The 15,049-nt window shown below is 41.9% G+C and overlaps 1 protein-coding gene across 5 annotated transcripts; it reads left to right on the top strand.

Moving 5' to 3' along the window:
* Window positions 1-456: 456 nt before the first annotated feature.
* LOC111838705 (NAD-dependent protein deacetylase sirtuin-3) lies at window positions 457-13,482 on the top strand. 5 transcript variants are annotated; one of them, XM_072710233.1, is made up of 9 exons: window positions 457-727; window positions 7,934-8,061; window positions 8,866-9,109; window positions 9,683-9,907; window positions 9,987-10,219; window positions 10,413-10,513; window positions 10,838-10,999; window positions 11,817-12,029; window positions 12,386-13,482. In XM_072710233.1, exons 3-9 carry the CDS (start codon window positions 8,874-8,876, stop codon window positions 12,536-12,538), a joined length of 1,323 nt encoding a protein of 440 aa, XP_072566334.1. In that variant the 5' UTR covers window positions 457-727; window positions 7,934-8,061; window positions 8,866-8,873; the 3' UTR covers window positions 12,539-13,482. The 5 variants fall into 5 exon arrangements, with proteins under 5 accessions (XP_072566334.1, XP_023657708.1, XP_023657709.1 ...); XM_072710234.1 differs by lacking the exon at window positions 457-727 and adding an exon at window positions 737-798; XM_023801940.1 differs by lacking the exon at window positions 7,934-8,061 and having other exon boundaries at window positions 9,719-9,907.
* The last annotated feature ends 1,567 nt before the right edge of the window (window positions 13,483-15,049 follow it).

Raw genomic sequence — 15,049 nt, 5'->3', positions numbered from 1 at the left:
TATTCCACCGGGCTAACACATACAGAACTGTTGGTAAAATATAAAATATAGAAACAACGTTCAAAAATGCTCTCTGCCAACTTTGCCAAGTTCTGGGACCGCTCACTGTTCGTTGGGATTACAGATGAATTTTCCCTAATTTTTCGGGTATTTATAAAATTCAAATGTGGCACTATTCACCACCCCCCACCCCCAATTTATCAAAAATGTTCCTCACATCGTTATTCTTATTGATAAAGCATTTTCATTCTGAAACAATAAATTGTTGTTTTCACTGCCAGACCAGCATTGTTTAGTGATTTATAACCAGGTGGCACACAGATAACGCAGTTATCAGTAGGCCTATAATAGAATCTTATTGTAAATATGATAAACGTTCGTGCGTCAGGATCGTTTTGGCGGGACGGTTTTGGCGCGATTTTTTTGATTACTCGGGTAGTTTGGAGACGTAAGCAGCGCTGCTGGCGACATGACGCACTTCCTTTTCCTGGACGCTACAAGTCGTTGCTGTGGAGAGAAATAGTACAAATTCTGTTTAAACAACTATAAAATGCCGTTAATACAAGATATCGCTGTTCGTTGATGAGAACGTTATTAAGTGGGAAACGTTATGGTAATTTTATGGTTTTTGCATGTAAGAAAATCACCGGCTGGTGTTCATATTCGCTGATGACCCGCTCTGCAATTCACGAACTTTCAAAACTTCTTGCATCTTCAGAAAGGACAGGTAACTTAACCGAGACGTCCTGTGTTTTAAATCTTTTTTTCGCTGCGCATTCTGTTACATTTTATATCCAAGTAAGTGACAAACTTTGATTTTATGCATTCCAAACACAAACATGTAAGTAAGTGTTTATTCTCGTTAAAATCTCTTGTCTGATTAATTTTTTCTTCGGTTTGAGTAGCTTAATTTGGACTTCTCGTACTTACGTACTAGTGTAGTCATGAGCTTATTTTTTTCATATACTTATTTTCATATATCAATACATATGCGTTTCAATTTCACTTAAATTGTTTTTAAAACCAGCTCTTGGTTTCTCAGTTACCGATATCTGATACAGATTCCGGAATTTCTGCCATTACCAACCGCTTCGGAAAACGGTAATAAGTAACAAATCAATAGATATTTTTCTATAACGGTGTCCACCCTGTGCTATTGCCACTTTTGTCTTTTGTCCTTACTGGGATTTATACTGATTGTAATTAAAATACGTATGCGTGGTTTAATATTCTGCTCTCATTCCTCTGGACCACTAATGAGCCGTCAAGAAGAATAATTCAATCATAATGCTATAATAATTATTATAATAGTAAGATTTACTGTAAATAAAGCGATATCATCTGTTCATTGTTTTATCCAATGAAATAAAATAATGAAATAATGTTTCACAAAACTCCGTGTGAATCAGTTATGCAGAGAGCTGAAAAAATATTGCATCTGAAATGAGATTGTTATACTTCATACATCCTCTGTCGCTGCTCATTTAGTGCAGGGTCTGAGTAAACTTATGCCAGGCATCATAGGGCACATGGAATGGGACACCTTGGGTGGGATGCCAGCTCATTGCAGAGAACACACCACTGCCCACAGTCATGTGGTATATATTGTCTCACAGGACAGTATGATGGAATGTGCAAGAAGCATTGTAATTTACCTGTACACCTACTTGTGCAAATGGCAAATAAAGGGTAATTTCATCATACATCATATGTAATATTAGAGATACCAGCTTGCTTAATATTTATGCTTTTGGATTGTGGGGAGAAATCCGTGTAGAAATGGGGAGAACTTGTGAACTCCAATTGTACTTTGTTTGTGATGTAATTACATGTAAAATGAAAACATTTAATAAGTTGTGTAGCTTGTTGGGCCTTTGCAGAGTTTGTTGTAATATCGGGCCCTTACAGCAGGGGGCAGCCTTGGGATTAATATAGTTTTTCTGTTTTTTTTTATTTTATAATGGCAGAACTTTCTTGTCCCTTCAGTAGCCCACCACCGCTTTTTAATGTATCACATGTATAAAATGATTAATATACTCTAATCCTATCATGTCCATATATGAATACATGTTATAAAATGTAGTTTTAAGAGCAATGCACATCCTTAAAAAATATGTCAAGCCATATAAGTAAATAAAAGAACCTAAGCTGTCAGAATTAGCTGCTGTGTTAACAGCTCAATTTGGGACAATTAATGATGAGGTAAATGTTAGCATTTGTCATTGATGTATGCTTGTCACTGTGGAAGTTTCTCATGTAAGATTACCCTCTGAGCTGCTATAGTAACATTTTATCTACTCGTGTTGTAATCATTTAAAGATGGCACTCACTTCCTCAAAGTTTTGATATGCCCATTAACATTGATGAAACTGCACTTGCAAATATTGATGTTACATTAATCATTCTGTCTTACTGATTTGTTTGGCCATCTCAGAATGCAGTAAATGCATCCACACTCAAACTGCCCTGAAGCTATCATTTAATTTTTCTATACAAATGCAACAGTTCCATTTTTTCAGACCAAATGCAAGTACTAATACTCACTTTCTGGTAATTACCAATGCCAATTAAGGCTCAGTGATGCCTAAAAAATAATATGCAATATTTTAATTCAGAAACTTCAGGAAAATAATCCCCCCCCCCCACACACACACACATACATACTTGCATACATCCATGCACGTGGCACCAAGCAAGTACATTTTTTCCAACTAAAGAGCATGACAATATCTAAAGTATTCAGCCAAATAGCCAGCATTAAAACTTGCCAAACTTCACGGTGTAACGATTAAGGTAGCCTATAGAAACGTTCAGAGTGTACAGAGCACTGTTTGCACTTCATAATGCTTTGGTTTTTGTTGTTTATCTTGAAGTATTTACGCACCTCAGACATTGTGTCCTGTTTGTTTTACTCGATAATGATATCGCTGATACGTTAGGTTGTATTGGTTATAGGCATCTGCGCATTGTCATGTTTCTGAGTACATGAGAATCGATACAGATACTACTAATACTAGTATCTGTATTGCTGCATCCCTGCCATTTCTCATGATTTAAACATTCATTTTACTGAACCTTTTGTTATTTGTGCTACCCTGCTACTCACTTCCCTTACACTGGCTGTTAACTAATGGCACCTATATTCACTCATTCTGTTCTCAACATGATTCATAATCACTAGCAGAAAATTCATGTTGTTTTGTAAACAGGGCAGGTAGTATACAAAAGTATCCTTGGTGATTAGGTGTATGGTTATCTGTGATTTGACAATGAAGTTATGCAGTGAGGTGCTTCCATAATTTAAGTTTTCTTGCTGTTGAGCAAACATTGTGTTCAACACAAATTGGCTGTATTGTGTCACCTGAAGATCCTTACAAAGATGCGACACTTGGTAATGTATTATTAGAGATGGCTGGAAAATGAAAGAAGTGGCAATTAGCTTCGCCTTGGTGGGGAACTGGCTGGGTTTCCATAGCAACTGGCCCGCTAAGAAGTTTGTGGGTGGGGGGGCAGCAGTGATCAAAGTCTAAAGCTGTCAGGAGCTCTACCAGATAGTTTCAGGACAACACTTACTGTGTCTGGCAGGGTTGCTTTCTGAGTCATCGGTATTTTGTGGCTTTTTCTACCTGCTTTTCTGACACTTGCTTTAGGTTTATTTTATATAAAGGCAATTGGTTTAGTGGACAAGCAGCAATTTACTTCAAGCCAAATTTTAGAACATTGGCTCTTGCTGTGTGTGTGTGTGTGTGTGTGTGTTTTTCCATTTTACTGGAAAAGACTCTTCTCCCGCCTGCCTTTCTCACAACTGGTGCTTGAAAAGGATTAAGGCTGGCCTGGGCGACTGGGCCGTGGCGAGCACTGGGGCGGCACACTGCATTGTGGGCCGAGGGCTAATAAGATTACTGTAACGCAAAGGGAGATGCGGCACCCTTGGTGGTCCCCAGGTGTCAAGATCGCCCAGGACTGTTGGCTCGGCCGCATTCAGGAGTCAGTCCACCTTCTCTGGTACAGAAAGCGAGTGCATCTTTGTATGATGTCACTTTTTTTTCATGTAAATCCAGGTTGACCGGAGTATTTGGCACTACTTTTGCTGTCAGATTTTACTCATTTATACTGAGAGCTCAAAGAGCAGAGGGGACAACTCCAGCTCTACACTTTTGAATGCTGTGAATCTGAGTTCTTGCAGAGCATCATGCCTCCATCCAGACTGCTGTACCAGGGCAGCGCATGACCTCATAATCTTTCTTTTCCTGTTCGGCTTAGGGAGCAAGCTTCAGTTTGAGTTAATGTTGGGAGAAATGCTTATCTTTTTTTCTGATCTTGAAGGAGCACTTTGTTACATGGTACGTGATCCCTCCATCCAGGAATACATAGTCCTGGTCTCGTCCATAATCTTGTGACTGGGTTTGAGGTAGCCATCAGCCTCCCCAGTTGTGCTCCCTTTGCCAGGCGGCCCATGCTAAACTAATTTGAGTCAATTTGTCTACATCAGGGCCAACAATCGGACCAGCCGGGCCCGGCGCTGCACAGTCCCCAGCCCTTGCAGCTGTTGGCGGCTCATTCTGCTGCTGACAAGCCGTTGCTACACTTCTCGCCATGGTTTCCCACAGCCCTGGCAACCGTGTTGGTTTTTTCCCCCCGAAGTCATTAAGCCCCCTGCCCAAGCTAGTTAAGTCTTTCTTAGTAAGACGACTGCTCTACCCCCTTACTGTGCTAGGGGGCGTTCAGGTGACATGTTTAAGCTCATCGTCCCAGCAAGGACAAACATGTCTATTTATTCATTTCAAGACCATCTTATACATAGACTTAAGTACACTGTACCAAACCAACTGAGACTCAGATATTTGCTCTTGTCATCCTTTAGTGGTGTAACGTTATTTAAGGAAGATGAGTGCGTAAGGGAGAGAGAGGAAGTGCAGATTCTTAAATACAATCCTAACAATGTGCACAAAAATGATATATAGTTTGGTCCTCTAAATTTCACTGATCGTCGGTCTGGTGCACATACGCCAGTTGTTGCTGAAAGATTTATATGTGTATTATTCAGCATTTGTTTTCCACTGGCCTGCTGGGCACTATGTGTAAAATATCAGATTCATTTTCTCTCATGCAGACTATATATATAAAAAAATATATATTTAAAAAAAAAAAATAGAACCACCATTCGGGCATGTTAGCTACTCTTTGCATTGTTTACTGTCTTATGCATGGTGACTTACAAGTATACAAATCTGCAGCTGCGCTGACGTAGCCTGCGTGTGTGTTTCTCTGTGTGTGATGCGTCCCAATGTGTCCTGCCCAGCCGCTTCATTGACTTGCTCCTGCCACAGTATGCAGTGTTAACCACTTGGATAGCCTTCACTTTTCAGAAATAATAGGAATAAAATTAAAAATGTAATGTCTGGGCTGTCATTTTCCCACGTTCATCAGAAGTGCACCTCAAGGCATGGACAATTTACTGCCTTTTTTGTCTGACATTTACAGTGGTTTGGGGGAAACTTCCACTCTTCAAGATTTGTTAGTGCTAATAATGTTTACCAAATGAGCTCCCTCCTTCATGGTTCTGAGAAATGGTTCCCCCCCCCCCCACACACACACACACACACACACACACACACACACACACACACACACACACACACACACACACACACACACATTTCATGCAGTCAGAGCCTGATCATTCTCTCCACTTTGCCTTTTAGTATATTGATGCAATGTCATTATAATACATAGTCATGTATTAACCTTGATGTTAATTATTTATTGCCTGATAATGTGGTACCAGTATGGTGGCTCAGAAGGGTTTTCTGTCATCTCGCATCCCCGCAGGTTTCCTCTGCTACTCCAGGTTTCCTGCAGTGGGTGATTGTGTATATGCGTATGCTCTGCTATGGCCTGCATTCAGTCCAGGGTATAGTTCTGCCTTGTGCCCTATGCTGCAGCCCTTTGTGACCTTGATCAGGATGAGCGTATGGATAGATGGATAGATGGATGAGTGGGCGTAAAGACCGCAAGCTGCCTCCTGTCGCTATGTTGTTAAAGAGCCTTATTATTTTTTTCCAAGTAATGTATAACATTTTAGGTCGCAATACATTTTACAATTTGGCTCATAATATAGTTGTAATATAGTTTATTACTGTTACATTATTATAATATAGTACGCTGATCATGATTCTTAATATAGTCCCCGGAATTAACACTTTCATATGATTCCTGCTCTGCCGCTAATCTGTAGTGTCTTGATCTCTCTGCTCCGCTGAGGCACATAAAGCCCTCCTATCAGCTGACTGTCCCGCTCCAAAGTAAATGTTTTATTGCACTATATTGATGGGCTTATTGTCATCATCACTGTCACCTAAAATTTCTTAATGACCCCCCCCTCCCTTCCCTTCCCTTCCCCCCCCTTCCCCCCCTGGGGCAATAAGGTGCCCTGAAAAGGTTTTGTTATCTTTTTTCACACGCTCTGACGTTAGCCTTGTTTTACGGCTTGTAGCTCTTTGTCTGCTCTGACCCTCTCCCCCCGGCCAGTTTTGCTCATTCCTCCTGGAAGTCTTTTGAAGGCACAGAAAAGCCCATGAGTGTAAGCAATGACCCCCCCCCCCCCCCCCCAAATCTGGGGGGCTTTCCACCCCATACCGTCCGCCTTCTCTTCCGCACCCGTTTATTGAATTTCACCTCCACATCATTTATCTCTCCTCGTCACCCCCCCCCCCCCCAACCCGTTGTTCTTCGGCTTGTGGTACCTTTGAGGACTCTCCCCCTTTTCATTCCCAGCTAGATCTGTTGACACACAGTCAATCTAGGGTCCCCCCCCCCTTTTTTTATTTTATTTTAAATTCGCTTCACTCGCCAAACCAGCCCCCACCTCCCAACCCTCCTGCCTCCACCTCCCACCCTAAACTATAAAGCTGCCACAGCTGTGGACTGTATTAGCATAGCAGCCTTGAAAAGCCACCAAAGGAGGTGGGGGGGTAAGGGGGTGTAAATATATTACCGCTATTACCTTTTGTGTGGAGGTGACGGTTTTAAAACATTTTCGGCTTTTCTTTGGTCAGTGGCAGAGAAACAAATGTGCATTGTAATGATTGTATAGTAACGGCTTTTTAAATATGGGTCAGGTAGCTGTTGGGAGGTGCCCTCAAATCCAAAATGTTTCTTTAAGTGTGTAGAAGAGAAGCTCAGAACTGCCTGGAGCGAGGTCAGCTAGACTCTGTCTGCTGACTCAAGCCATGGTACTAAGGCAGATTGGCCGGGTAGTAGTGACAATTAAAATAAATTAATGAAACTGATGGACTGTTCTATGGAAGCATGCTTGTGTTTTTATTTTTGATTATTGTTGAATAGCTGATAATTCTTGATTTATTATAAAAGTTGAGTATGACAAGCAGAGAAACGCAATGCTGTTTGGTCATCAAAAGTGCTACTGAGGAACGTCTCTACCTGCTGCCATCAGACACACCAGAGCCTCTTCCCAACAGGCCACTCCCACCCCCAGCCACAGCGCCCCAGGAAGCATCCGGTCTTGCTACCTGTTTCAATGGCACATATACAACTGTTTATCTATTATTATTATTTTATTGTATTTAAATATCATTTAGTTTTTAGGATGTTCTACTTGGGTGTTGATTGTTTGTACTATGTGTACTGTATTTGCACTCTCTCTCTGGCACTATGTGTATGTTCGTCTGTGCACCGGAAATCTGCTATGCACCAGAATTTTCCTGTGGGTTCAATAAAGTGCATCTCAATTTTAATCTTACAATAATTTGTGGCTAATTTATGTAATATATTAGTGTAATGTCTATTGATCCAGACACTTTATACTAAATTACATGGTATTGTGTAAAAACAGACTCAGAACTACTGAGTCAACAGCATTGCCTCGTTAACTTTGCCTGGCTGTTTGAAGTACATCATTTTATTTTTTCAGGAAGCCTGGCATGTCCATGAAGCCCACTTACTTTCCTGACTTGTGATCCTGGATGCATTTTACTCCTTCAGCAAAGGCCTGGTGAAGTCTCCACAGTAAATTGCAAGACTAATATCTGTTTAGCCAAGGTGATTGTGCTTACTTGTATTTTACTACTAATGCTCTATCTCTAAGGCACGGTGGTCTGTATCATATGCAAAATAAATGTTAGACATTTAAAAAGAACTGATTTACAGGAATAATGCATTCTAATTATACTTTTAGTTACCGGGATGCATTAATAAGAAGAGATACAGTAAAAGCTCTCGTAACCAGCATAATTCTAAAATAAAAAAATGCATTGTGCAGTACATATGTCAGTCCTTGTGCTTCATATCTACAGAGCGAGAGTGTTTACCTTGTAATTTCTTGTGTTGTATCGAATACCTGAAATCCTTGGATGATAGCAGTGTTTTAGTGTGTATGTATAAAGGATTAAAGTAAGTGTAAGAATGTGTTACACTTCAGTGTTTTTCAAGAGTAACATTCAACTACCAAGCAGTGTCACTGTTCATACGTTGCTGAATACTTTTATTGTACAGTATTCTAGAAGGAGGGGAAAAAATTTAAATCCTGTGCTACAGATGTTGAAGTTTGTTTATAAGTGATAATAATGACATGAAATTATTCATGTTTATGCAGTTAACCTCTTTAAAAGAGGTTGTGTATTCCTGTTATGAAACATCCATTAATTTATAACAGAGATGTGGTTAGTGTAAATCTATATAAAAGTTGTTTCTTTTTATTAAAGGATGACCCAGTTATGATTTATTAAATGTTTGTCGATTTGGAATAAGCCAATGTCTTCATTCTAGTCATTGTGAGCAGCTTTATGGTGACAGAGAATCAAACATGATGGGTGGTCTCACAGATCTGGACTGTTTCCTTCGTAGAGGGCAGCATGAGCAAGGCCAAACCAAGCAAAGAACGAAGACCCGTCCCGCTAACGCTCTCCAGGGTCACCCGCAGCTCCTCTGCCCAAGCTAGGCAGGGCGACCCAACCGTACCACAGGATGCATCAGCAGGCCCACAGATGGCCCCCAATCAGGGCGCCCCGCGTGGCAGGCAGGCCGACTCGGCCCTGGCCCAGGACCTCAGTCTAATGAGCATGAGTGAGCAGGAGGCCACTTTGCCCAGGTGAGGCTTCATCCCTCATGGGTACTTTTCCCACAGTCCTTTGCTTTTAAAAAATGTTCAGTCAGCGTGCAAACAAGAGGAACTTGAAAAACACCTTACAGTGAAATACAGTTTGTTTTTGTTTTTTGTGCAAAATATTTGACATCACCTTAACTTTTTAGTTAGGATGAGTTAAAAATGTACAATTTGTCCTTGCCCTGGGTTTGAAATATTTTTTTGTTTATTGCAGAAATTTGGCATTGAAGTTGTATAATTTGTATCTGGCTTCAAACTAATTTTTTTTTTTTTTAATTGGTATGTTATGGTAAACAATGAGAAGGACCCATATATATTCCGATCTATAGGTCCATAGAGAGTGAAAATGATGCACTCAGGATCCAGTCGTCATCGTCTTACATGTTAGTGTCCTATCAAACCAAAATTGATTTCCAGTTTGCCAGTAGGAATTCCATTATTTGGGTTTTTCAGCATTTTCAGTTCCGCTGCAGTGTTGACCTACAAGTAAGAGGCTTAATTAACCAGTTATTTGAATAAATTACTTGTTTTTGAATGGTGGTGTTGCTGCTCTATCAGGAAAGGCAGACAGCTGAAGGCCACTGCTCCCCCCAGACACAGAACCCCCCCAGGCATGAAGTCTTCCCGCAGCCCCCCTAGGCTGGCCTCCAAACCCATCCGTACAGCCGTCCCCCGGGGCACCCTGAACTCTGTAGCCCGTTTACTGAAGCTCGGCCGATGTCGCAACGTGCTGGTGGTGGCGGGGGCGGGAATCAGCACGGCCAGCGGCATCCCGGACTTCAGGTACACATGCGATCATGTCCCCCGCCTCTTCCGTCACCTTCTCCTTTGATGTCCTAACCGTCTGACTTTCTCCAAAAAGAACCCCGGGAACTGGGCTGTATGCGAACCTCCAGAGGTACCACACCCCCTTCCCTGAAGCCATCTTCAACATAGACTTCTTCTCCAACGACCCACGGCCCTTCTTCTCCTTGGCAAAAGAACTCTACCCTGGACGCCACCGGCCAAACTACGTTCACTACTTCATCCGCATGCTGCACCAGAAGGGCCTGCTGCTCCGAATGTACACGCAGAACATCGACGGCCTGGAGCAGAGTGAGGGCCACACACCGGACATCCTACTCATGTCAGCCTCACTGAAGGAACATGAATTTCTGCAAGTTCTCAAACAAACTAATTCCTCAGGACCCTCTTCATTGTGGTTGACCCTGTAAAATAGTGAAGACCTGATATGGACAATTTATAGATACCAATTATTGATCAGTTGATGTGTTGTCCATGTACCTAGTGTGTGGAATTCCGGAGGAGAAGCTCGTGGAGGCCCACGGGAGCTTTGCTTCGGCTTCCTGTCACCTGTGCTACACACCGTTTCCAGCTGAAGAAGCCAAGGTGGAGGAACGCACAGGCTATATCTCGTCTGTAATTTGTGACACTTCCTCTTCACACATTAGATCATTAGATGATTTTAAAGTTTTGAGGCTGATGAATCGAAAATCTGGGCACTGCCTTCTAGGAATTTCCCCCTTATACAGTATGGGGCTGCAGGGGGGCGGGGGGGGGCTTGGGTATTCTTTGCATAGGGTGTAGTTACCTCATATTGCTTTGAAAACTCTATCGATTTGCTGATGTCAGACTATGCTAAAATCTATCGTATTCAGCCTAATATGACTCAAATAAGTGTTTTTTTCCCCCCCCCCTCTCTTTATTTTAAAGAAATTCATCATGACTGACCGGGTCCCTCTGTGTACATTCTGCCAAGGGACGGTCAAACCCGATATCGTGTTTTTTGGGGAGGATCTCCCCCAAAGCTACTTCCAGCATATCAAAGACTTTCCAAAGGCTGACCTGCTTATCATCATGGGCACGTCTTTGCAGGTGAGCTGCTGTATGCATTTCAACGGCTGACTGGCTTAAACGGTGCCGTTGTTCTGTCCGGTGATCCTTGCAGGTTCTTATGAGTGACTTGAATGATTTTACATTACAGAAGACCACTTGGCTGGTGGAAATACAGGCCAGTGCCCTGGCTTTGGCAATGAAATCAGGGATAGAGAATTTTAAGATGTTCATCAGAATTCACATAAGAAGATAAATACCAGACATAATTAATATAACTGCTTCAGTTTAACTGAATACTTTTATTGTACAGTATTCTAGAAGGAGGGGAAAAAAATTAAATCCTGTGCTACAGATGTTGAAGTTTGTTTATAAGTGATAATAATGACATGAAATTATTCATGTTTATGCAGTTAATCTTTAAAAGAGGTTGTGTATTCCTGTTATGAAACATCCATTAATTTATAACAGAGATGTGGTTACAGTGTAAATCTATATAAAAGTTGTTTCTTTTTATTTAGATAAGTTTTAGATAAATGAACAATAAATGGTTCTAGATGTGTTGCATTTACGAAAGTCATTAAGCATTTTAGGTTGTGTCCAAATAGTGCCTGGTCAGTTGTTCCTACTTTTGTTTCAGTCATCATTGAAGAATTGTTTACCATTGGAGAATTGGCCATTGTTTTACTCCAAATGTGGAAAACGAAGTTGGGACATACAAAACAACATTTTTATCTTGTACAGTTTATTCACACTTTTATAAGTGTGTGTGTGTGTGTGTGTGTGTGTGTGTGTGTGTGTGTGTGTGTGTGTGTGCCATGCTAGTGTTGACACAGAGTTGGCTTTTTTCCTGTTGCAGATTGAGCCTTTTGCCAGCCTTGTGAACACAGTGAGGTCCACGGTTCCCCGCCTGCTGCTGAACCGGGACCCAGTGGGCCCCTTCCAGAGGGTTCCACTGCGCAGAGGGGACTACATGGAGCTGGGGGACCTGCTGGACTCTGTCAGAAAGCTGGCACAGATCCTGGGTTGGCACCAAGATATCTGTGACCTGATTCAAGATGAGGAGCAGAAGGTATCGGGGAACAACCCAAATGAATTTCTGCAAAGTAAAATGAAAAGTCCTTAAAGGGTTAATTTGTTCATTTTCTCAGTGAAGATCAGTCATCATTTATTTTATTTAAATGTGAAAGGGAGCCCAAATGTCACTTATGACTTGCACTGCTGTGTCTTTTAATGCACTGCTGTTTGTCTTATTGTCCCCACATGAACTTGTCCCCTTCCCTTGCAACTGTAGGACAAGAATTCCACTGTGTTTCTCGGGACATATGATAATAAAACTTGACCCTTGAAATGAAGTTGATAGTAATAGATTTAAATAGATGTGAGCATGAAGTGTTTCTCATTCCCGTTCTTGTGCACTTTGCGAAGGCAGGTGGCGCTCTCTCTGCAAGCGGCTGGGGTCTCACTCTGGCAGAGGTGAAGCACCCAGGGGGCGGGGCCAGTGGCCGTAGTGGCGACGAAAGCAGCGACGACTCAGAGGCGGACAGCAAGAGCACCGAATCTTCTGCCCCCAGCAGCTGAGCTTGGCCACCTGGCCCTGGACAGGAGAGAACAAACTCTGTGCTGTCTGAGGGTACTCGTGTGCCAATATTTTCTTCTTAAAATCCAGTTCCTATGGTGACACCGATCATGTGCATTCTCTTTTTGTATGTGTTCTCTGTAATTGTTGCATTTCTAATTTGTGTTGGCACTTTGGCCAGTCAATGCAATTGTGAGGTTCTTAAAATTTTTGCAAAGTCACACTGTTTTCTATGTTGATTTTAGTCCAGAAAGGACCTAGAATTTCCAGTCAGAAAATGATTGTAGTTTTTTTTTTTTTTTTATCTGAAACGGAAAATTAGTTGTGACTGCAGAACACAGATAAGGAATAATGAGGTTACTGGCTACCAAAAAAATTTGATAAGTGAACACGGGCAGTTTGAAAGGTGGGAAAGTTTACGGGTTTGTGCTGCAGCCCATTATGGATGAAAGGCTGCAGAACCGAGGGGCCCGATAAGGAGGAGAGGGAGGTGGCGACAAGCGGGAGCCAACGGCAGGGCCCACCTCGGGGCGGACGGCGCTAAATTAGCATGGGAAGCACGGCCTCCTGAGTGTGGCAAGGCCCCGCTGTGTGTTTTCACAGGCGCTGTGACCTCGGCAGTTTGGCGGGGGGTGGGGGGTGCTGGCTATCTCCACAAGTCTAATAAATGCTTCTGTCCCACAACAAAGGACTGCAATATCCTGCCTGGGACAGTTAACTTTGGGCATTTTCTCTGAGAGGCGAGGCTGAGAGCTGTCAGTGTGTGTAGGGCAATCACTTGGGTTTGGACAGAAACTGTTTTCAGAGGTTTAATTGCAATCTGCCATATTACGTGGAATTTTAATATTTTTTTTGTGCTGGACTTAATGTAGGTGCGTATTTGTATTTTATTTTTATGTAAAAGTAAATAACTTGACTGTTTAATAAAAATTGCTTTTAAACTAGATTTTCATATGGAGGTTTCACTCATTATAAACAACCCCATTTCCAAAAATTGGGATGCTGTGATTTACAAAACGTATGAACCCATATTTAATTGAAAATAGAACAAAGATTACATCAAATGCTGAGAAATTTTATGTTCAATTTGAATTTAATGCCAGCAAAACTTTTCAAAAGTTGGGATAGGGGCATGTTCACCACTGTGTTGCATCACCTCTTCTTTTAACAACACTCTGCAAACGTTTGGGAACTGAGGAGACCAGTTGCTGGAGTTCTGAAAGTGAAATGTCCCATTCTTGCCCGATATAGGATTTCAAATGGTCAACAGTTCAGGGTCTCCTTTTGTTGTATTTTTTGTTTCATGATGTGCCAAATGTTTTCAGTGGATGACAGGTCTAGCACCCGGACTCTTCTGCTACGGAGCCAGGCTGTTGTAATATGTGCAGAATGCAGTTTGCCATTGTCAGGCTGAAATATACAAGGCCTTCTCTGAAAAAGATGTTGTCTGGATGGCACTAGATGTTGCTCCAAAACCTGTATATCGTTCAGCATTAATGGTACCTTCTCATATGCAAGCCACCCAACATATGGACACTCATGCACCTCCATACCAAAATAGATGCTGGCTTTTGAATTGTCCTCTGATGAAAAGCTGTATGGTCCTTCTCCTCTTTAGCCCAGAGAACGCAATGTCCATGATTTCCAAAAGTAATTTGAAATTTTGGTTCATCAGAGCACAGGACAATTGTCCATCTTAAATGAGCTCAGGCCCGCAGAAGTCAGCGGCGTTTCTGGATCATATTTACCGGTAGATGTTTTCTTCTTTGCATGGTAGTGTTTCATCCTGCAATTGTGGATGCAGCAAGGAACTGTGTTTACAGACAATGGTTTTCTGAAGTGTTCCTGAGCCCATGCAGTGATTTCCATTATAGAATCCTGTGTTTTTGATGCAGTGCTGCCAGTGGACCCATAGATCATGGCTGTCCAATAGTGGTTTCCAGCCTTGTCCCTCGCGTACAGAGATTTCTCCAGATTCTCTGAATCTTTTAATGATGTTATGTACCGTAGATGATAAAATTTCCAAATTCTTCCCAATATCACATTGAGGAACATTATTCTGAAATTATTGCACTGTTTGCCCACGCAGTGTGTCAGAGTGGTGACCCTCTCCCCATCTCCACTGCACAGAGTGGTGACCCTCTCCCCATCTCCACTGCACAGAGACCCTGCCTCTCCGGGAGGCTCTTTTTACACCCAGTCATCTTACTGACCTGTTTCCAATTAACCTAATTAGTTATGAGATATTCGACCAGATGTTCCATTATGGCATTACATAACTTTTCCAGTCTTTTGTTGCCCCGTACCAATTTTTTGTGAAACGTGGTGCCGATATCAAATTCAAATTGGACATATATTTCTCATACAAAAAAAATTCTCATGTTCAACATTTGATGTTGTCTTGATGTTAAATATGGATTTGTATATTTTCTTTACATTTGTCACTGCATCCCAGCTCTTTTGGAAATTGAGCTGTACAGCAATGCTGCAATTTCACATTGTTTTGTTTCCAG

This window comes from Paramormyrops kingsleyae, chromosome 3 (assembly GCF_048594095.1).
Source record: "Paramormyrops kingsleyae isolate MSU_618 chromosome 3, PKINGS_0.4, whole genome shotgun sequence".
NCBI classification, from domain to species: Eukaryota; Metazoa; Chordata; class Actinopteri; order Osteoglossiformes; family Mormyridae; genus Paramormyrops; species Paramormyrops kingsleyae.
Note: the sequence above shows the minus strand (reverse complement) of the source record. Positions and strands in the feature narration are given on the sequence as shown.

Excerpts from the sequence above, each read along its gene's own strand:
- LOC111838705 (XM_023801939.1), top strand. The coding sequence starts at position 583 with ATGAGAACGTTATTAAGTGGGAAACGTTATGGTAATTTTATGGTTTTT. Across the intron at positions 9,110-9,682 it reads CAGGAGGCCACTTTGCCCAG|GAAAGGCAGACAGCTGAAGG; the intron begins GTGAGGCTTCAT and ends CTGCTCTATCAG. Across the intron at positions 12,030-12,385 it reads TTCAAGATGAGGAGCAGAAG|GCAGGTGGCGCTCTCTCTGC; the intron begins GTATCGGGGAAC and ends CACTTTGCGAAG.